Source organism: Somniosus microcephalus, chromosome 24 (assembly GCF_052327205.1).
Source record: "Somniosus microcephalus isolate GS21.2 chromosome 24, FLI_Smic_1.0, whole genome shotgun sequence".
Lineage (NCBI taxonomy): Eukaryota > Metazoa > Chordata > Chondrichthyes > Squaliformes > Somniosidae > Somniosus > Somniosus microcephalus.
Genome location: NC_141010.1, coordinates 41,866,460 through 41,890,312, shown reverse-complemented (window position 1 = coordinate 41,890,312; position 23,853 = coordinate 41,866,460). Strand labels below are relative to the sequence as shown.

The 23,853-nt window shown below is 46.4% G+C and overlaps 1 protein-coding gene across 1 annotated transcript in view; it reads right to left on the bottom strand.

Moving 5' to 3' along the window:
- Positions 1–23,853, bottom strand: part of LOC147101272 (SH3 and cysteine-rich domain-containing protein 2-like) — a 145,996-nt gene that overhangs the window by 22,496 nt on the left and 99,647 nt on the right. The window contains exons 5-9 of the mRNA XM_085966563.1: positions 22,733–22,845; positions 20,656–20,734; positions 19,493–19,554; positions 17,637–17,734; positions 13,599–13,650 (exon numbers count right to left, since the gene is read on the bottom strand). Of these exons, the coding sequence (XP_085822689.1) occupies positions 13,599–13,650; positions 17,637–17,734; positions 19,493–19,554; positions 20,656–20,734; positions 22,733–22,845 (404 nt within the window). The remainder of the gene's footprint in view (positions 1–13,598; positions 13,651–17,636; positions 17,735–19,492; positions 19,555–20,655; positions 20,735–22,732; positions 22,846–23,853) is intronic.

Sequence of the window (23,853 nt, the reverse complement as noted above, 5' to 3'; positions counted from 1 at the left end):
AGGCAGAGCTGGAGAATTTGGAAAAAGCAGGCGTGTTATCCAAGGTAGATTGGAGTGAGTGGGCAACACCCATCGTCCCGGTCATGAAGAAAACGTTGAATAATGATAAATCTGAAGAACAGAGAAAAATTTGCATCTGTGGGGACTTCAAGGTGACTGTAAACCCGGTCCTTCATACGATACAGTATCCTCTTCCGAGGATAGAAGATATTTTCGCCTCACTATCCGGAGGGAAACGTTTCACCAAAATTGACTTGGCACAGGCATATCTACAGATGGAGGTTGAGGAGGCCCCTAAAATGTATCTCACGATAAACACACACAAAGGCCTGTACCAGTACAATCGACTGGTTTTCGGAGTAGCATCAGCTCCAGCTATCTGGCAAAGAGCTATGGAGCAAGTCCTGCAAGGGATTCCGGGGACTCAATGCTACCTAGATGACATCCTTGTAACAGGAGAAAACGACAACGAGCACCTTGCCAATTTGGAGCAGGTGCTCACTAGGCTGAGAGAACGGGGCCTACGAGCAAATCGCCCCAAGTGCGAATTTTTCCAGAAACAAATATCATATTGTGGCCATATAATTAACGAAGAAGGGTTGCATAAGTCACCTGAAAAAATTGAAGCGGTCATAAAAGCCCCAGCACCTGAAAATGTCGCACAATTAAGGTCGTTCCTGGGATTGATAAATTACTATCATAAATTTTTACCGAACTTGTCAACTATTCTGCACCTTCTTAACGCACTGCTACAAACGGGAGTAATTTGGAAGTGGAGCGAAGACTGTAAACGTGCCTTCCATAAATGCAAAGGCTTGACCACGTCCAAGGAAGTGTTGGCTCATTACAACCCATCACTGCCAATCAGACTGGCGTGCGATGCATCCCCTTACGGCGTAGGAGCGGTATTATCGCATAGATTCCCTGATGGCTCGGAGCGGCCGATAGCTTTTGCGTCATGCTCATTGAACTCAGCTGAGCGTAACTATGCCCAGATCGACAGGGAAGCACTCAGCCTGGTGTGGGGAGTGAAGAAATTCAACCATTACCTACACAGACAAAAATTTACCTTGTTGACTGACCATCAACCCCTCGTCTCCATATTCAACCCTAAAAAGGGCGTTCCCATTATGACAGCGCAAAGGCTACAGAGGTGGTCCCTTTTCCTAGGGGCACACCAATATGACATAGAATACAAAGGATCAAAACAGCATGGGAATGCTGACGGGTTATCGCGCCTACCGTTGCCAACGGTAGAAGAGGCACCTACAGTGGACCCAGTGGAGATGTTCCACTCAACCATAGTGGAATGTCTACCAGTAACAAATTCTACCATTGAAAAGGAAACGAGAAATGACCCGACTCTCTCACGAGTCTACGATTTAACGGTGAAGGGATGGCCAGCACATGGCGAACCACTGTTGCCAGCATTCTCGCAAAGAAGAGAACAGCTGTGTGCCGAGGAACCTTGATGTGTGGATCCAGAGTGGTGATTCCACCCAAACTCCAGGATAAAGTGCTAAAGGAGCTTCACGAGGGGCATCTGGGTGGAGTGAAAATGAAGAACCTAGCCAGAGCGTTTGTGTGGTGGCCAGGTATCGATGGAGACATCGAAGAAATGACCACGAGCTGTCTAGGATGCCAGAAGGTCCAAAACGCCCCATCACAAGCCCCTCTACATCCATGGGAGTGGCCCTCATCTCCATGGCAAAGGGTACATATCGATTTTGCTGGTCCATTTATGGACTCAATTTTCTTAATCGCGGTTGATGCACACTCCAAGTGGCCGGAGGTAATAAAGATGTCCTCCACCACCACGGAAAAAACCATCACAGTATTAAGGACCATATTTGCCAGGAATGGGCTGCCTGAACAGATCTGTTCTGATAATGGACCGCAATTTGTGTCCGAAGAATTCAGGAAGTTCTTAAAAAACAATGGGGTTAAGCACTACACGTCCGCCCCATACCATCCCGCCACCAATGGATTAGCTGAAAGGTTTGTCCAGACCTTCAAGAAGGCCATAAAGGCCATGGGTAATGAAGACATAAATCTACAACATAAGGTAGATAACTTCTTGCTTGCGTACAGGAATGCAACACATGTGGTTACAAACCAAACTCCCGCCATGATGTTTTTCAATAGAAGACTAAGATGCCGGCTGGATTTGATCAAGCCAAACATCAGGAGGGACGTAGAGAACCAGCAATTTCAAGGCATGAATGAAAGGCCAACTAGAACCTTCCAGATAGGTCAACAAGTTTTGGCCCGGGACTACCGTACCGAGAAATGGCAGCCTGGAACTATTTGCACACGACTAGGACCGCTGATGTATACCGTGGACATTGGTGAAAGCATAATAAGGCGCCATGCTGATCAGATCATAGAGTAATTGCCAATCACTAATTATGACAGCCTTTACAAGATGGTCAAGGCATTCCATCCCTATCGGGATCTATGGACAACTACATCAGACTGGTTACGCTGGCACGACAGCTGGATGAACGATCCATTGAATACCATTGACGCAGAACAAATAGAGAGGAATGTAATTGAGTCCTACAAGACTTTACATAGGTGTACCAAATTCTTTAAGGATATTCCAGGTAAATAGTTGTTTCAATTTCTATTCTAGAGTACAGATTACTCCTGATAATTCAAAGCCATTTTTACTGAAAAAACATTGATCATCCAATCATTTACTTTAAGCATTGTGAACAAGAAATCAAAGTGGAATTTAGTGCTTTAAAAAATTGAATTATTGTATAATTTGAATGAAGCAACTTTGAATTAAGTTAAGTAGACTGTAATGGATAGCAAAGGGTGATTACAAGTTTATTATTTAATCGGGATTGAGATCACACCATAAACCACAGGGACGAAGCTCAAATAGCTTTGGAATGTGATCTGAACCACTCGGTCAGATTGCAGCCTTTTTAATTACTCCGGTTTCATAGCATCATAGAATTATATAACACAGAAGAGGCCTGTGCCGGCTCTTTGAAAGAGCTATCCAATTAGTCCCATTCCCCTGCTCTTTCCCCATAGCCCTGCAAATTTTCCCCCTTCAAGTATTTATCCAATTCCCTTTTGAAAATAATTATTGCATCTGCTTCCACTAGTCTTCCAGGCAGTGCATCCCAGATCATAACAACTCAATGTGTAAACTTTATGAGGGCTAAATTCGATAGCCCCCAAAAATGGGCGCATGGATCGCGATGTGCGACTAACCCATGCCCGTTCAGTGTGATGCAGGCAGTACCCCAACTTCGTGCTGCCTGCTCATTTCCATGATTGTAGCGTGCAGCCAGCACTAATTGTGCTGTTCATTGGCTGCATGCATCAGCAGGCGGACCAAAATCGTAAGAGGTTAGCACCACTTAAAACTAGCCTGCACTACTTAAAGCCAGCCTGTACCTCTCAAGGGAGAGGTGCACTGTGGCTGGAGCAGGTGGTGGAAGTCGTTCTACAACTGATTCTGACCTGGGAAACACTCAATAATGGCACAACATGGGAAAGAGCGGGCTCCAAGGGTTTCCAACACTGCACTGGAGGCTTTGGTGGAGGAGGTGGAAAGGAGGAGAGATGTGCTGTAACCACAGGGGGCCAGGAGCCCCACCAGACAAATGCTCAGAAGGCAGTGGGAGCAGATAGCCATGGCAGTCAATGCCAGGAGTCAAGCCCCAAGGATCTGGATGCAGTGCCGCAAAAATTCAACGACCTCACATGATTAGTCAAGGTCAGTAAATGCCATATCCCACCAATTGCAGCACTAGCCTCAGCAACTGCGCAATGCTCCACACTCCCATCACTCAACTAACAACAATCTCTATCAATCAGCACGGTGGCATAGTGGTTAGCACTGTTGCCTCACAGCGCCAGGGACCCGGGTTCGAATCCGGCCTCGGGTGACTGTCTGTGTGGAGTTTGCACATTCTCCCCGTGTTTGCGTGGGTTTCCTCCGGGTGCTCCGGTTTCCTCCCACAGTCCAAAGATGTGCGGGTTAGGTTGATTGGCTATGATAAAAATTGACCCTTAGTGTTAGGGGGATTAAATATGTGGGGTTACGGGGATAGGGTGGGATATGTGTTGGTGTAGGGGTTACGGGGATCGGGTGGGATATGTGTCGGTGCAGGCTCGATGGGCCGAAATGGCCTCTATCTGCACTGTGAGGTTTCTGTGATTCATCCGAAAAGGGACAACCTACACCACAACTCTATACGCCTAATGATGAAGCAGAGATACCCATAGTATCTACCTCCGATCCGGTGATACTGGAACCAGATGAACCCGACACTGGCATTCAAGCCGAATCGACCTTGCCAAAAGAACCTACTACACCACCGAAAACTACTACACCACCGAGGCGTTATCTGGACCAAGTCAGGAAGCCTCCAGAGAGACTGACTTATAATTGATTAACTGCAGCAAATGTGTAGATTATTGTTCTTGTAAACATGTTAATTAATGATTACTTAAAATGTTATGTGCTAATTATCTAAAAGGGGAGGAATTGTAGTGTATGTACCTTTAAGAGCCCCTGTGTACTGTAATACCGGTAGTGACCACTCGGGTATATAAGCCTGTATAGCGTCTTGTATCTTTTAGTTCACCTCCAGACTTTGTTCAGTAAACACCTGTTAAACCAAGTCCTGCATTCCGTGTCTCCATTAACACACGGATACAACACCAGCCACATAAATACTGTGGCAACAAGAGCAGATCAGAGGCTAGGTATTCTGCGGCGAGTGTCTCACCTCCTTCCTCCCCAAAGCCTTTCCACCATCTACAAGGCACAAGTAAGGAGTGTGATGGAATATTCTCCACTTGCCTGGATGAGAGCAGCTCCAACAACACTCAAGAAGCTCGACACCATCCAGGACAAAGCAGCACGCTTGATTGGCAACTCATCCACCATCTTAAACATTCACTCCCTCCACTACCACCGGCGTATCATGGCTGCAGTGTGTACCATCTACAAGATGCACTACAGCAACTTGCCAAGGCTTCTTCGGCAGCACTTTCCAAACCCGCAACCTCTACCACCTAGAAAGACAAGGGCAGCAGGCGAATGGGAACACCACTGCCTGCAAGTTTCCTTCCAAGTTACATACCATCCTGACTTGGAAATATATCACCATTCCTTCATCATCACTGGATCAAAATCCTGGAACTCCCTACCTAACAGCACTGTGGGAGTACCTTCACCACACGGACTGCAGCAGTTCAAGAAGGCGGCTCACCACCACCTTCTCATGAGCAATAAATGCTGGCCAGCAACACCCACATCCCATGAGCGAATATTTTTTAAAAAATAGCGACTACACTTCAAATGTACTTCATTTGGCACGTCAAGGTCATGAAAGGTGCTTTATAAATGCAAATCTTTCTTTCTTTTATTTCTTCCCTAGTACCTAGGTCTGTGATTGGGGATAGGCATGTACAGATGATTAAATAAACTAGTTGGAATTAATGATATAATATGGAGCTAAAATGGTTGTTAGGTTAAAAGGACACAGCTATATCAGAAAGGCTTTTTATCGCAGCAGGAGGAGTATAAAAGAAGGAAATTACTGCAATCTACATAAGGGAATAGGTTGCTTTCACTATAGAAATTGCAAGAGATAAGACATCAAAGGCTTGTACAACAAAGGTTATAACTTGGGCAGAGCAGAGACGGGAAGCAAGGGTACAATGTAACTGAACATAAGGTCCGCCATTATTGTCCAGCAATCTCTTCAATGATTTAAAGGTCATAAAACACCCAATAAAAAGTTGAACTCGACAATGAAAAAATGGGATCAAGAGATAAAAGCTTCACTCAGTCGGAATTTTGACTGCCTTCGAGGCGAGGCAACACGAACAGGCTTTGGATAAGCAGCGCTCTCGATTCCCGGGAACTTCCTTACACGTGAGTTTTGGATGTAGGGACTGCATGTGCTGCTTTGTATGTAGTCTTAAGATGAATGTTTTGAAACAATAATAAATGAAGTTACAATAGCAAAATACTGCGGATGCTGGAAATCTGAAATAACAACAGAAAATGCTGGAAATACTCAGCAGGCCAGGCAGCATCCGTGGAGAGAGAAACAGAGTTAACGTTTCAGGTCTGGGACTTGCTTTTCGAATCTGTTATTAAAAAAGGATAAGGAATGAATTGTCAAAACACAGGACACTGAGCATTCTGCCGCACACCCCTGACACTGACAGCCAGTGCTCCTTCGGAAAGTGCCTGGGAAAAACCACGCCTTCAGGCGACTCTCCAGCGGCAGCCTCCCCGGACACCTCGGGATTGATTTTAACCCTGGGCGGGATCGGTGTGTGGGGTTGTGGGGGGGGGCGGTCTCGAAATGGGCTGCACGCCCAGAATTCTGAAATCTTGCGAGGACTGGCCGATTTTAATGGCCGGGCCTCATTTTAACATCTGAAAATCGGTCTCCCTGCCCGAAGCTGGTGGGAATGAGGTCAAGGCCGACAGGCGGGAGCGGGAATCATGGCGGGAGGGGGCCGCTGTCGGGACCCAATGAAAAGGTGCCCAGCATAAGATAAGGGCTTGGGGGTGGTGGGGGGAAGAGGGGGTTCCAAAAAACATGCCAACATGCCAGTGTACAGAGGGCTGGGAGAGAGGAGGTTTAGGGATTCCTTCCGAGGCCTGGAGGAGCATTCCTGGTCCTCCTAATGTCCAAGGGAGATGCTCCCGATGAATAAAAACATAGAAACAAGGTAGGAGCAGGAGTAGGCCATTCGGCCCCTCGAGCCTGCTCCACCATTCAATGAGATCATGGCTGATCATCCCAATTCAGTACCCTGTCCCTGCCTTCGCCCCATATCCCTTGATCCCTTTAGCCTTAAGAAATATTTCTAACTCCTTCTTGAATATATTTAATGAATTGGCCTCAACTGCCTTCTGTGGTAGAGAATTCCACAGGTTCACCACTCTCTGAAAATATTCTTACTTGCATAAGCAGCCGATGGATGTAATGAAATATCAGTTTGAGTATGAGAATTGAGAGACGTTCCCTTAACCCCAGTCACTGTTTGACTGAAGTAATTGGTTGGATCTAGACCGGAGCAATGTGATAGTCTAACAGGATGAAGTTTGTGTGAACTAGGAGTGAGCTTGCTGCATGCAGAGTGGTTTAGAACGGTGATGAATCCAGCCATGCTGGGTTATTAGGAACCCTAAAAGCAATACAAGATATGAACAGCGAAGGGCAAGAGAGAAAAAAGAATCCTGTCTCGTTTCTTATTGTCATCTGAATTAATGGGCTCCTGCAAATCAGAGCGGTACTTATTCATGCTCGTGATGCATGTCTCGACCTGTCTTCACATCTCCCTCCAAGAATAATTTGGAATAAATGTCAGGCCATCTTCACACAGTATCACGGCTCCTGGAACATTAATTATGCATCAGACTGAAATAATCAGTCACATGATATTCTGTTATGATCCTGACTAATAACTCCCTGGAATTTTAAAAAGAAAATGGACAAATGAGTTAAATTTTAAAGCGGGGGAGGGGGGGGATGTGGGGGGGCGGCGAGGGGATGTTGGGGGGGGTGAGGGGATGTTGGGGGGCGCTAGGGGATGTTTGGGGGCGCGAGGAGCAGCGCGAGGGGAGGGTGCGAGGGGAGCGCGGGGGGGCACGCGAGGGGACTGGGGGGGGCGCGAGGGGACGCGGGGGGATGCGCGGGGGGCGCGAGGGGACGTGGAGGGAGCGAGGGGACGTGGGGGGCGCGTGAGGTGACGTGGGGGGTGCGCGAGGGGACGTGGGGGGCGCGCGAGGGGACGTGGGGGGCGCGCGAAGTGACGTGGGGGGCGCGCGAAGTGACGTGGGGGGCGCGCGAAGTGACGTGGGGGGCGCGCGAAGTGACGCGGGGGGGCGCGCGAGGGGATGTGGGGGGCGCGCGAGGGGATGTGGGGGGCGCGCGAGGGGACGTGGGGGGTGCGCGAGGGGACGTGGGGGGTGAGGGGGCGGGTTGCCAGCTCTGGTTGGACGTATTCCTGGAGAGTTCATCACATGACCTCCAGCCTCCAACAATCCGCCCCCACGCTCCCTCCATCAATTGGCTAAATGGTCCATCCTCGCGGTTTAACACCTTTTCCCACCAATTGGAAAGCAAACTGACCCTTCATTACCCATATGGATGATTCTTGACTGTGTCAGGCAGCCTTTTTTCCCCCCCTCATCTCCTTTAGTTTTATAATTAATAAATGAAAGTGTTCAGAGAAAACAAAAGAAAAAAATACACTTTCTTTTAATGCTGCTGTGATTTTTCTCCCGGGTGTTGCTCGCAATAATGTCCTGGAGATGAATCTTCAATTCCTGGGGACTCCAGGACAATCCTGGAGGGTTGACAACCCTAGGTTAGGGGAGGGGAGGGGCAGGTACGCTGTGTGCAAGCCACGCAGCAGGCGGCACACCCGGGGCGTGCGGGGATGTAGTGGCCCGGGGGGGTGCCCATCACTGCTCCCCCACTAAAATAGCACATCGGGTCCCAGTGACATCGGAGCCGATTTGCATATTTAAAGCAGGACTGCGCTGCGATTAGGATCAGGACATGGTGGGAAGGCAGCTGGATCAGAGGGCATAAGTGACTGGCCTCATTTTAACTGCCTGTCTCTGCCAGGCCGGGGTAGTTGAATTTGGGGTCTGAGTGACCAATGCCTTTCATTCTTCCCTTGCATAGGTGCCATGAACACATATGTTTGTATGTCTCCTTGCTGAGATGTGTTGTAGCAGTGTCAGGTGGTCTTCAACTATATGGCCATTCTTCATCACTGAGCCTCGTGAGTCTGGGCAGGATAGTCGACGACACTGCACTGCAGTTTAGTCTGATCACATCCTTGACCAATCTCCACATGTAGTGACCACGAGCGGGAACTCTGGATGATTTTTTACCCTCCTTAATCCAGACGGTACGGAGGTAAATCGCAGCCTGTATTAACTCCACCCAGCACAGACCGAGGTTCAAAACTTCATGGCCTGTACTATGCAGCTATTCACTGCCCTAATCAGGGGAGCCTCGTTCGGTATATTACTGAAAATGGGCTCGTAGGGTTATCGATACAGTACTTGTTAAAGAAAGAACTTGCATTTCTATACAGCCATTCATGTCTTTAGGACATCTGAAAGTGCAACAGCCAATAAATTACTTTTGCAGTGTAGTTCCTGTTGTTTAGTGAACAAACGAGACAGCCAAATTGCACAAAGCAAGGCCCCACAAAATGAGATTAATGACCAGGTCATCTGTTTTTGTTTGAGGGATGAATGTTGGCCAGGAAACTGGAAGACTCCCTGCTCTTCTTCAAGTAGTGCCATGGGACGTTTAATGCCCACCTTAATAAGAAAACAGGACCTCGACATAACATCTCATCTGAAAGACAACTAATGCAGCAGTGTAGCAGTTATGTTAGTGAGCTAGAAACCTGAACTAAGAATCCAGAGAACATGGGTTGAAATCCCACCATGGCAGTTTCCAGAATTTGAATTCAGTTAAAGAAATTCTGGAAATTGAAATGTCTGGTATCAGTCCGCGAGTGACCACGAAGCCATCGCATTTTTGTAAAAACCCAACTGGTTCACCAATGTCCTTTAGGGAAGAAAACCTGCCGTCCCCACCTGGTCTGGCCTACACTCGACTCCAGTCCCACACCAACATGCTCGACTCTGAACTGCCCTCTTTAAGTGGCCGAGGAAGCCACTCAAACTGTGAGCGGTTCAAGATGGTGGCCCACTTTCACCTTCTCAGAGCAAATGGGGATGAGTAACAAATTCTGGCCTTGACGGTGATGCCCACATCTCGAGAATGAAGAAATAAAGTAAGAATTTCTTCAGTTTTCTCTATCCTACTGTGGAGGAGCCACAAGAGACTCAGTGTACTTTAGTATAATCCCCTTAATTGTATTATAGTGCAGCCGGGGACTGCACCTATAAACTGATTGTTACCTTTACAGTGTGCGTTTGTCTTTATCCTGCGTGGTGACGTCATGACGCCGATCACATGACCGCCAGTGGCGCGAAGAACGTGGGGACGTCATGACGTCAGCTTAGAGAACTTTCCAGCAGTCTTCGACTACCTGGCATCTTGAACGAACGTGTTTTGATTTCCTCCTTGTAACATCCAGCAAACTTCATTGTTATTAAATTCCAGTCTTTTAATCCATCGAGTTGAGCTGAATTATTTAGTTAGGAACCTCCGTTCCTACACGACGATATATAGGTTTTTAAACCTTAATCACTGCTTCTTGATTTGCATCACCTCTTCTGCTCTCTTTGATGGTGCCCTGCACTATGGGCTTTGGCCTACCCTCTAGGCTTCTCGCTAAAATAAAACAGGTATTATATAGTGGAATTTAAAAGCTAGTGGCAGCGCGAGCATTTTGACTCTGATTTTCAGCGCTATTTATAGTTCCAAGTCGGAATTGGATTGTTCATTTTTTTTCGCTCTGATTTCCAACTGTAAATAAGCTGCTAAAAATAAGACTGTTAGGCTAGTGCACATAAGGGGGACTGTCTGTCGAGAGGAGGCTCGATGAATTTCTGGTTCAGGAAGGTGTAGAAGCTTCACGGGGTGGGATATGGAGAGGTGTCACTGTGGTGAATTTAGCGAGATGATGTTCCGAATGCTCATGCCAAGCACAGAGCCTCACCCATCGGGAGGACGTTCCATAAAGAACAGAAAATTGTGGTCAGTGCACCAATAATGTTCAGAAATATGTACCAGGCATGGGGATGCTCCGTGTTGGGAGTGTGTATTGGGGGGGAGAATTTTTTTTTTTTTTTTAATAAATCGGTGCATGTCTGCTGCACTAATTCTGTTCGAGGTTCACGAGGTTGATTCCGGAGATGAAGGGGTTGTCTTATGAAGAAAGGTTGAGCAGGTTGGGCCTATACTCATTGGAATTTAGAAGAATGAGAGGTGATCTTATTGAAACATATAAGGTTCTGAAGGGGCTTGACAGGGTAGACGCAGAGAGGATGTTTCACCTCGTGGGGGAATCTTGAACTAGGGGGCATAATTTCAGAATAAGCGGGCACCCTTTTAAATCAGAAAGGAGGAGGAATTTCTTCTCTCAGAGGGTCAAGAATCTTTGGAATTCTCTTCCCCAGAGAGCTGTGGAGGCTGGGTCATTGAATATATTTAAAGTGGAGATAGACAGATTTTTGAATGATAAGGTTGAGTCAAGGGAGCGGGCAAGGAAGTGGAGTTGAGGCCAAGATCAGATCATCCATGATCTTATTGAATGGCGGAGCAGGCTCAAGGGGCCAAATGACCACCTCCTGCTCCTACGCCTTATGTTCTTATAACCCTAGGAACTGTATAATCCTTTGAATTAATAGTTGTCATGAGTTCAGTAAAACGTAATGATCATAGAAACTTACAGCACGGAGGAGGCCATTCGGCCCGTTGTGCCTGTGCTGGCTCTTTGAAAGAGCAGTCCCGCTCAGTCCCACACCCCCACTTTTTGGCCGTAACCCCGTTAGTTCCTCATCCTCAAGTACCTGAAGTAGAAGTTTGGAACTCTCTTCTGCAAACGGCAATTAATGCTAGGTCAACTGTTATTTTTAAAATCAGAGAATGGTTGGTGTTAAGGGATGGGGGCAAATACGGGTATATGGAGTTAGGTTATGGATCAGCCATGGTCTTGTTGAATGGTGGAGCAGGCTCAAGGAGCTGAATGGCCTGTTCCTGCTCTTATGTTTCGACCTGTCCAACTCCCTTCTAAAATTATTTATGGAATCAGGTGGGTGAGCTTTTCATACGGTTTAAATTTTTTAAAATCCAGTCACGCAATTAGACAGATTTATGGGTCTCGTAAAAAAAAGGATGGAAATTTGATTAAAACTGAGGTAAAAATACTGCAGTCCCAGGGAGCAAAACAGAATTTGACTCTGTCACTATAAACCGGCAATCCTGATCGAAAGCAAATGGAATCGCAGACATGATGCTTGAATCACTGATAAAGATTCTAAAATCCCACATAATAATAATAAAAAAAGTTTGATTTTCGCAGTCACTATACATAAATGGCCTGATTACAGAATTTTTGTCTTCCAAACTTGATTGTGTTTGGAGCTAGCAACTTGAACTTGAGTAACACTGAGGTAAATTACTGGTGATTGCAAATCGGTCACTGGTTGTGATAGCAGTGGGAGCAATTTGAGGTGATGAATTAAGAGCACCACATAAGAAAGGGAGGTAGAAGCATATTCAATAGTAACTTTCAAAAGGGAATTGGACACCGTATGGAGGCACAGACATGATGGGCAGGATTTTCATTGGGCCGCGGAGGCGGGATTGGAGGCGTGTGGGGGGTTAAAATCCTGAAATCGGGGGGGGGGCATGAACCCATCCCGCCCCCAACCCGCCTCCATGCCAGTTTCAATGGAGGCGGGTACCCGACCCGCACTGGGACCCGCCTCCCCAAGGTGGGAAGGGGATTAGTGCCAATTAACTGCCTGTTAACTACCTGTTAACAGGCAGTTTTTAGCCTAATCCCTATTTTCATTGTTGAAATGTGGGATTCCCAACGGCTCCAAACCACGCCAAGTTAGTGAGGTGGGCCGTCGGGATGAAGGGCTTGGAGGGGTCAAGATGTCCGGTGTTCAGGTGAGTGATGGGTGCATGAGTGAAGAGATAAGTGTGTTTGGTGTGTTTAAAGTAGTTTTACTTACCTTTACTGCCTTCCTTCCTTCAGGTCTTGGGAGTCCCTCATCTCACCGGCACAGAAAGCGGAATGGCTGCGATCTGTCAAATATTGCAGCATTCAGCTTTCTGTGCCGGGGAGATCTCTAAATCATCCTGAGAGGAAGGAATTTACTTAGAGTACAGATTGTCAGTGTTTGACAGCTTCAAACAGCTGTGAAACGCTGATATTTCATCTGTCAAAAGGTCTTGACAGATGAAATATCAATCTGTGACGTCACCTGTTGCCGGGTGGCCCTTAATTGGCCTGCTGAGCCCGCTGGGCGGGCTCAACAAGGTCAATCAAGTCAAAATCGCGTGGGTTGGCTAGAACTCGATGGAGGCGGGACTACAACCCCGAAAGTTGTAGTCCCGCCTCCTTCCCGCCTCCTCAATGAAAATCCAGCTCGATGGGTTGAATGGTCTCCTTCTGTGCCATAAACTTCTATGATACTATATGCTTAAAAAGGAAAGATTTGCAGGGTTATGGGGAAGTGCAGGGGAATGGGACTAAGTGGTAGCTCTTTCAGAGTCACGATGGGCCGAATGGCCTCCTTCTGTGCTGTATGATTCTATTCTCGGAGTTGAACCTATTCTGTGTATTTCTGTCATTCTACTAGTACAGGAGTCAGTTTTACTGCACTTGCAGTTTGCAAACTTGGAGAGACCTTCAACAGACTAAGGATTAAAAGAAGCCTTTCTATTTTTATCACCATGACTTAAACTCGACATCAAGGAAGCGAGTACTTGTAATAAAGCGGCTTAGTATCAGGCTCACAATCAATGAGGTCGATCCGGTCCTCCTTATTCTCCTATTGATCTAATTTGCAAGATTGTTTCTGTACGAGCCCCTGGCTGTTTAACGTTACGATTGACAGACTGAACCAGAGTAAGCCATATCATATTTACCTTCCACCAATCTTCATTGGAGTCGTCTGTGACCACGACTCTGTCTCCTTGCCTAATAAAATAATAATGAGATTATTAAAAGACGCCTCACACTGTGCGGCTTTACTTTCTTCTGAACTCGTCTTGATAAATGATTCGCACTGCAGGCCTGTTAAAATAATTGGGCAAGGCTTCTGGGTCTAAATTCGTAGTTTAGGTATTAACACGTCAGTGGCTTCGAAAGACATCTTTATGAGACGACAGATAAAATATTTTAAGGAGGGCGATTCACACAAGAAACTAAAGTCTGACAACAGTGGTCTGTGACAGGCATGGTGCAGTCATCTAAACTGACAGCTCATTAGTGGAGAAGGACCTGTTGTTCACAGTCCGCTCTCCCTGTATAGCTGTTTGTAGTTGAAACCACTTTAGAAGTTTTTTTTTTAAACAAATCTTCTACTTCTGATCTGCTACTTCATATTTAATGAACCACCATTCCCAGGTTACAATCTCAGGCTGCTGAACTCCAAATTCAACCAGTTACCCCTACAATGGCTTTTTAACCAGATCTTAGGTTACAGTTGCCACCCATCTGGGTTTTGGACCAGACAGTCTGGTTAGTGAACTGAACAGCAGAGATCAGGAACTTATTGTGTGGTAGGACACACGTGGAGTCATGGGCCACGACCCCATCACTCTATGCCACAGTATTTTGGGGCTCCAACAAGCTATTTGGGCACGAGGCAATTGTAAAACTCAGTAAACCTCTGTCAAAAAAGTGATGAGCTGGAGACCATCCACCGAGAGGGTTATCTGCAGGGTCACGAGACGCGACTGCACTCTCTGTTCATCTAACGCCAAATTCTCCTCATCCCTTACTCCCTCCATGCCACCATCAGCAGTTGTACATTCAGCCATTGTGCTCCAGGCATCTGAAATTCTACAGCCAGTTCTTTTTGCTTGGTCACCTCCCTTCTTACTTTAAAAGCTCTCCTCAAAACTTTCCTCTTTGACCATGCTTTTGGTTTCCAAAGCTAGCCTCTCCATTTCTTCCTCCTTCCCCATTGCTTGGTTTCAATTCTATCCCTTTGTTTCTTCTTCTCCTCCTGCGTGTGAGAGGTGCTATGTAAATGCAAGTTTGCTGTTACATGTTTAGGCCAGAGAACATCCACTTGTGGGGTTAAAACCGCTTATAACCTACATTGACACAACCGTTCTGCCCACCCGACCCCCCCCCACACAACTCCAAAACCCTGAAATGCACCTTTTGTCCCTCCCTCAATCCTTTATAGGTGGTTGTAGATCCAAGTGTTCCTGAGTTATTGAAATGACAGTGGTAGCTTGCTCTTGATGTCGAGTAACACACTCCGATAGAATTTCCAACCCGCTCATTTTCAACTGCAGCGCAGGGTGGTGAAATCTCTTCTCTCAAACAGGAAATACATTTTATGCTCATGTTGACTTTTTCACGAAAGTTATTGACAAGCAGAATTTCACCCTCTATTGCCCGAGTTAACGTTAGCTAAAAGGAGGACACTGTGGTGTTGAGCATTGCAATGTAATGTGCAGAGACTCAGTGGTCTGATGTGCTAATAGAATGTTGCTTGTCTCAGCTATGCTGCTGCAGAGAAGTGTGACTGGAGATCACTCCAATCCGTGTACAGGAAGGGAAAAGCTTGATCGGCAACCCATCCACCACCTTAAACAATTACTCCTCCCACCAATGGCATACCGTGGGTCAAGTGTGTACTCTTTACAGGATACACTGCAGTAGCTCACTGAGGCTTCTTTGACACCTAGAACCACAAGGGCAGCAGGTGCATGGGAGCACCACCACCTCCAAGTTCCCCTCACAAGTCACACACCATTGTGACTTGGACATATATCTCCGTTCCTTCATCATCGCTGGGTCAAAATGCTGGAACTCCCTATCTAACAGCACTGTGGAAGTACCTTCATCACATGGACTGCAGCGGTTCAAGAAGGCGGCTCACCACCACCATCTCAAGTCCAACTAAGGATGGGCAATAAATTTTGGCCTTGCCAGTGATGGCCATATCCCCAAAATGAATAAAAAATGAGTCTCAACTTGGGCACTCTTCCATGCCTCCACGTCCCAAGGCACTTCGCATGAGTGTAACTAGACAAAAACTGATACTGAGCCACATAAAAAGATAATAGAACAGGGGACCAAAAGCTTGGTCAAAGAGGTAGGTTTTAAGGTCTTAAAGGAGGAGAGAGAGGCAGAGCGGATAAGGCAAGGCATTCCAGAGCTTAGGGCCTAAGCAGCTGAAGGCATAGCCACCAATGATGAAAATCGGGGCTGCACAAGAAGCCAGAATTGGAGAAGCGCAGAGATATGAGGAATACTCCAGGATAAGGCTCTCGATGATGTGGCTGGATTAGAATACATGCGTCAGCGGAGTTTCTGCCGCACTTCCAGTGCAGCTATGACAGCGAAGTAGGAGCAGCTCCAAGGAAATTCCAGGCCATAATCATCGCTAACTAATTATTTCAGCCCATGGTGGCGTCTGATTGGATTTAAGTCTTGCATCTGGTGCCCCTGTCACACTCCAGATGTTGCATTGCAAAGTGACATCCTTTGCTACAGACAACCTTTAAAAAGAGAGATAGACGAGACATCATCATCATCGTCATCACTAACATACGATAGACAAGACATCACCTTCACCATCACAGGATAGGCGAGACATCATCATCATCGTATGATAGGCGAGTCATCATCATGTGACAGGAGAGGCCTATGATAGCTCTCTATATATATTAATATCTATCATAGACATATGGTACAAAGATATTAATATATACATTAATATCCAATAGTGAAACAAGTGTAGCATTAGTGCTGATGCAGTCAGTGCCTGAGTCATCTCTTAGTAGCTGTGAATTGAATTGAATCAGGACTCAGACAGGTTAAGCTGTATGGGAGGCGGGGTGTTGCGAATCACCGAGCAGACTGAAGTCACATCCAAGCAAGCCAGGAATGACGTGGAAATGACAGCTCCATTTTAGGAAGCCACAGCCCCTGGAAACTGTCTGGGAAAGCTTCTACCCACTCTTCATAAAACACAAAAAGCAATATTTTACATTTCTACTGCAAATAAAAGGAGTTTTAGAAGTGAAAATGAAGCTGAGTAAAAGGCATTGCCTGAACCACGCAGACTGGAAGGACCCAGGCTCCGACAAAGATTGAGTAGGCTGGTGCTCTTTTCTCTGGAAAAGAGAAAACAAAGAGGAGACCTGATGGAGGTCTATAAAATTATGAAAGGGTTTGCTAAAGTGGGTGTGGAGAAACTGTTTTCACTTGTGAATGAGGCCAGAACAAGGGAATAAATACAAAATAGTCACTAACAGGTCAAACGGGAGTGGGACTAACTGGATTGCTCTTCGAAAGAGCCGGCACAGACTCGATGGGCCAAATGGCCTCCTTCTGTGCTATACTATTCTATGATCCTATGAACTGGGGCAACAGGAGCTGGCCTCAGTACTCCCAGATAGGGCGAGGTAATATCAGCCAGGGTTCCTGCCCCCCATTTCTAACCAGTGACCATTGCTGGCAAGTGTGCATGTTGGGATAATGGGCGAGCTCTGGAATTCCCTCCCTGAACCTCTCCACCGCTCTACCTCTCTCTCCTCCTTTAAGACGCTCCCTAAAACCTGCCTCCTCTTGTCCTAATATCTCATGTGACTCAGTGTCAAATTTTGTTTGATAATCGCTCCCATAAAGCACCTTGGGATGCGTTACTATGTTAGTGCTATATAAATGCAAGTTGTTGAGTGCAGGATTGAGCACACTTGAAAGCCTAGTCGTCAACGCTGTCTGGGCTCAGGTATGTAGAATAGCCACTCGAATGAAGTGCTGCTGGTGCCTGTAAAACGGTACTACAGAAATAAGTCAGTGCCTTCCAGAGCCTGGGGAGGTGAGAAAATTGGATGGGTAGTGTCACAAGTCACTAGTTTTTCCTGCTGTGCGGAGACGGCGGTTTTTGATGCCTTATTGAGCAGGACATCACACGATACAGCTAAAGGTGTACTTACTGCAGCCCCAAGTCATTGTGCTCTTGTGGTATAAACTTGTAGAGTGCCACGTACGTGTGCATCTGCAGCATGTCCTTGCGCACCAAGGGCTTTCTAACCTGCAGGACAGACAGGGTTTCAGAACGTGAGTTTTAAGCCGGCTGAGAAAGACTAAAATGTCCAACTCCCTGTAGTTTCAACAAAGAATAAAAGGATATTTCTCCTTAGGCACAGAGGGGTAGAAATTGGTCTTGGGTGGGAGTGCAAAATGGGCAGTACCACATCGGCCACCTGTTCAGTTTCATTGACTTGAATGGAGATTTTGCTGCTCTAGCTCGTTCTCAATACACTGCGCTATAACTCTACCACCCTGTCTGCAGATAAAAGATGTCGATGGTGATTTTCACCGTCAAATCAATGGCTGCATTGTGAATGAATAAAACTACAACCTTTTCGATCACACTGCAAATGTAGCTCATGAAATGACTGAGGCCATGGGTGTTTAAGCTCTTGTCTATGCGAGTTGATTAGTTACGTACTATGGAACCTCAGGGACCACACAAAGTTTAAATTCACACTCCCATTAATTAGCATAGATCTCAAGGTGCTGATACAAACAGGTCTTGATGTTCTGATTTAAGAATTTTCCATTAATGAGGCAACAGTTTCAATGACAGCCTTTTCCAAACCTACAGGCCTACAACTATCAAACAAGACAAACTAAGAAATAAATGAGGAGCATTAGAGTTTAGATGAATGAGACAAAAAATTCTTAAGGGGCTCGACAGGGTAGATGCTGGGAGGATATTTTCACTGGCTGGGGAGTCTAGAACTAGGGGGGTCACAGTCTCAGGATAAGGGGTCAGCCATTTAAGACTGAGATGAGGAGAAATTTCTTCGCTCAAAGGGTTGTGTATCTTTGGAATTCTCTACCCCAGAGGGCTGTGGATGCTTAGTTGTTGAGTATATTCAAGACGGAGATTGATAGATATTTGGATACAAAGGGAATCAAAGGATATGGAGGATAGGGCAGGAAGTGGAGATGAGGTAGAAGATCAGCCATGATCTTATTGAATGGCGGAGCAGGCTCGAAGGGCCAAATGACCGACTCCTGCTCCTATTTCTTATGTTCTTATGTAGCCCACATAGGGCCGAGTGGACTGGACTTCGATGGCCAGACCAAGTGTCATGTGTGGCCCCAGGGCCTTAGGTTGGACAACCTTGAATTTGCAGCGCAAACATTTTGCAAGCTGAATGATAAGAGGAAAAATAATTCACCTCATGGGGGCCACGCCGCGAGATGTCCTGCTCCAGCAAATTCTGGGCCAATGTTCGGAGTTTGGAAAGCAGCAAAGGAAGAATTTGGCGATCACTTTTTATAACTTTGATTGTAAGCAAATTGGACCTCGGATAGACCACAACACACCTCCATGTTTGCAGTGGGAAGCTCTAATTAGCAGCAAGATGAATAAGATATCTACTGACGTGAAACTTTGACAAGCTCAGCAGCATACAGCTAATAAGCTCATTTGTGTTTTTACTGTTAGCAAGAAATTTGCTGGAAAGGAGCCCTCGGTATGAAGAATGGCCCCATTATATAAGCTTGGTCATGACCTCTCCCTTCATCACAGTCTGATAAGGCCATGTGCCCTGACATTACAATTATTCACACAGGGAAGCCATGGGAGTAGATCTGATCACCCCCATGATACCCTGGTTGTATCCTTGGCTCCTCTCATCTCTGTTGCAGTTAGGGTTGCTGGGTGATGCTACCTGCCCTTTCTCTGCCGATCTGGCCGATCTGGTTTCCACGGACACCTCACTAGCATCCACATATTAATAGCTCCTTCCAATTTTAATAAGTCAATTAGATTTACCTGAATGGGCACAGCGCTCTCTCTCTTTTCCTCTGTGTCAACTGTTCCGTTCTCCAAAGGCACTTTAGGAAAAAAAAAGCATGCATCAAATCAGTGATGGGTACGGGAATGGAACAGGGAGAGAAACTATGATCAAGTTGATCTGCTCCAGGCAGCTTACACGTTTTTAACTTTTCTTACCGTTGATGGATCAGTAGGTAAATGCATCACCAGGTGTAGTTTTGGGATATTTAATACCTCCCACACCATTGGGGTCAGCCATGCCTCAGTGGGAAGCACGCTCACGCCTCTGACTCATAGTTGTGGGTTCAAAGTCCCACTCCAGAGACTTGAGCACAAAATCTAGGCCGATACTCCAGAGCAGTATTGAAGGAGTGCTGCACTGTCGGAGGTGCCATTAAACCGAGGCCTCATCTGCCCTCTCAGGGGAAAGCAAAAGATTCCTTGACACTATTTTGAAAAAGAGCAGGGGAGTTCTCCCTGGCCAATATTTATCCCTCAACCAACATTAATAATAGCAGATTACCTGGCCATTATCTCTTTGCAGATATGGGAGCTTGCTGTGTGCAAATTGGTTGCCATGTTTCCTACTCTTCTTAGGCAGTCCCTCGGAACCGAGGATGAATTGCATCCACATTAAGAATGAGTTCTCAGGTGACTGATGAGTCCAATGCGGGACCTACAGTCTCTGTCACAGGTGGAGCAGACAGTGGTTGAAGGGGCGGGTGGGTGGGGTGCTTGGGTTGACGTGCGCTCCTTGCACTGTTTGCACTTGGCTTCCGCTTGCTCCCGGTGAAGAGACTCGAGGTGTTCGGCGCCTTCCCGGATGCTTCTCCTCCACTTTGTGCGGTCTTGGGCCAGAGATTCCCAGGTGTCAGTGGGGATGTTGCACTTTTTCAAGGAGGCTTGGAGCGTGTCCTTGAAGTGTTTCCTCTGCCCACCTGGGGCTCTCTTGCCGTGTTGGAGCTCCGAGTAGAGCGCTTGTTTTGGGAGTCTCGTATCGGGCATGTGGACGATGTGACCCGTCCATCGGAGCTGATCGAGCGTGGTCAAAGCTTCGATGCTAGGGATGTTGGCCTGAGCGAGAACACTGACGTTGGTGTGCCTATCTACATTACAACAGTGACTACACTTCGAAAGTACTTTATTGCTCGTTAACTCACCCATGTCTTTCTGGCTCTCACTCTCTTCCGAACAGCTGGTGCTAACATCTGGCTCCTCAGCAATGTCTCCATTTTCACCCTGTATCGAACAAGAGGAAATAACAGTCACTGACCTAACAGTGCTGCACACTCACTCTCTGCCACTCTCAGGAGTGCGACACCGAGGAGCAGTGGAACACAGATCTGTGTGTGCAATTCCATGCCACACTAAGCTGGATTCCAGTCCTGCCACTGTGGGCAGTTATTCCGTGCAGTCCAAATATTTGAGGTATGGGGGAGACTCGTTCCTGACATTTTTAAGTAGGTACAGGAGGAGTCTCACTCCTCACACACTTTACATGGATTCCAGGAGGAGACTTGGTCCTGGCCACATTTACTTTGAGTACAGGGAGAGACATGTTCCTGATCTACTTTTTGTGTTTTGCTCCTGACACAGTGTCACATTTCAAGGCTTTAGCCTATTTGCCCTAGGAGGAATTTCGGGTACATTTGATATAAGGCTAGAGGGAATTGTTCCGAATTTGCAGATAATATTAAAATAGTAAATAATTCTGTGGACCAAAGGAAGCTGCAAGGGCATATTGATAAGATGGGGAATGCAGAATGCCTGAGTAATGTGGAAGAGCAGAGGGATTCGCAGGTTTAAGTTCACAAGACATTAAAAGTAGCATCTCAAGTTCACAGAGCTACTAAAAAAAAGTGAATGGAATACTGGATTTGATGGCAAGAGGTATAAAATATAAAAGTGGAGATGTAATGGTGAATCTATCTAAAACCTTAGAAAGACCTTAGCTGCAGTACTGTTTGCAGTGTTGGGATCCACACTATCGGAAGGATGTTGGGGCAATAGAGAGGGTACAGTGCAGACTCACGACAATGCTACCTGGTATGGAAAAATACAAATATGAAGGGGGGCTTGGAAAATTGAGACTGTTTTTATTAGAACAGGGGAGATTACGGTGATTTGATAAAAGGTGTTTAAATTTATGATGGGATGGGACGGGACAGAATAGAGAGAGGCAGACTGTTACCAGTGATTGAAGAGTCTAGAACAAAGGGACATAGATACAAGGGGCCCAATGCCTGTTTTCGGTGGCTGCCAGGGCGCCTAAAAGTTCAAAAAAAAGGCAGAGAGAGAGAGCACTCTCAAGGTTAATGTTGACTAGTTTCAAGGGATGCCCCAAAGTGATTTCAGCAGATTACAACAGATAGAGTGCTGCACTTTAAATTTTCATGTTCTGAAAACTATAAAATAGAGTGAATTTCACAGAAAACTGTATTCTGCTCAGTCCTTTATTTTGGGTAAAATAAACCAATTTCTTGATTTACAACGGACCCAGTCTCACTGGAGTGTTTTTCAGTCCTCGCTCCAGAAGATAGGAGAAAACACATGTAGGGGCACATGCGAGATTACAGTATCCAGCACACACAAAGGGCTTCATTGTTACAAGCCCCAGGTCAAGCTCAGGTACAACTATATATTTGGCGTGAAGGGCATACTCCAGATCGTAGGGGACGCGGAGTCCGTTTATGGTGATGCTGAACCCAAGAGAAAATCCACTGCAGATCCAAAATATGTAACAGACAGTATAAATGGGAGACAGAGGGAGAATCATTCCTGACACACTTCACCACTCTAAACTCATTTCACTAAGGACTCTTGCAGCCACCAGAGAAGAGAGGAGACCTTCATCCCATACGTCCTGGACTGAATTTGAACCCAGAGGTCAGAGGTGAGCGGATCGTTTGCTAACTCAGTACACTGCCTCGTCCCCCACTCTGACTTTTTAAATTCAACTGTGTAGCCTGGGAGCAAGGATGTCAGTGCAATTTTGAGACACCTCAATGGGGGCAATTCTATTCTGGTATCAGTCCTCCAGGCTGGCACCATCTGGTCAAGCAACCTGGCACAATATGCTAACAGATGGCAATAGAGAGCAATCCTCATTCTGGTAATGGTACTGCTTTGGAGGTTCTGGCGATTAGCAGTGTATAGGAGTTCCCACACGGGTGGATATTTTGGAGCCGTGTCCTTCACGGTGATTCTGGACCACGCTCTATGAGGTTTCATATTTACCAAATGCTTTGTCGGGGATTCGGAGAAACTGCCGAAACTCGACCGGCTCATCTGGGCGAGAGATGTCCCGAATCGGAGCGCTTCGTACACCGGGTCCACTTTACTGCTCGTGGCTTAAACAGAGAGGGGAAGACGACGGAGATTAGAATGTATGGAGGACACAGAGCAATCTCTGCACTTTTTCTTACATAGTCGAGGTGTGCAAATTGGCGAACCTTCAGTCACTCTTTTATTCCTTTCACTCAGATCTTCATTAGAACCATACAGCGCAGAAGGAAGCCATTCGGCCCATCGTTCCTGCTCTCTGAAAGAGCGATCCAAATCATCCCACTCCCCTGCTCTTAACTCCTAGCCCTGCAATTTTCTTTGCTTTTCCAAGTATAAATCCAAATCCCTTTTGAAAGTTAGAATTGAATCTGCTTCCATCACACTTTCAGGCAGTGCATTCCAGATCATAACTCGCTGCGTAAAAAAAATATAATTCTCCTCATCTCCCCACTCTGGTTCTCCTGCCAATTATCTTGACTCTGTGTCCTTTGGTTATTGAACCTCCTGCTGGTGGAAAACTCTTATCTACTCTGCCATCCGAAACTATTGAATGTTTTAAAATCCCTCATTGACAAGGAAGATCCGACAGCCCACAAAGCACATCAAAATAAAGCCGCAACTATTCACCTTTGTTAAAAGAAACGCAGCGGTGCTTTTTCCCCAGAAGTTATGTTTATCGAGATCCTGCCTTCCAATATTGCATTTGATGTCACTCTTGTTAAAGCTTCTTTGCATTTTATAAGCTGTCAGTCTAGTAAGTAGTCAATGTTCAATCCTATCGTTTCTGCAGCTGTCTTGTGCACTATGGAGAGACTAGCCTCCACCTCATTACTTTGCACATTAGAAGAGGGCAGCTGGCTGCAGACATCGGGTTCTCCTTTGATGTCTGCTCTCGAGAGTAGAAAATGACCTGCTGGCCCAGATCTGTAAATTTACCATCAGATTGCGAGGCCCCTGTATTAGGAAGTTAAGCGCTTGGAGCTGGGCCCACATATCTGCTCCCTCACAGTGCACTCGACAGTCGAGTCTCCATATTTCACAGTGGAGCCCAGCAGGCTACTGAAGCTACAACT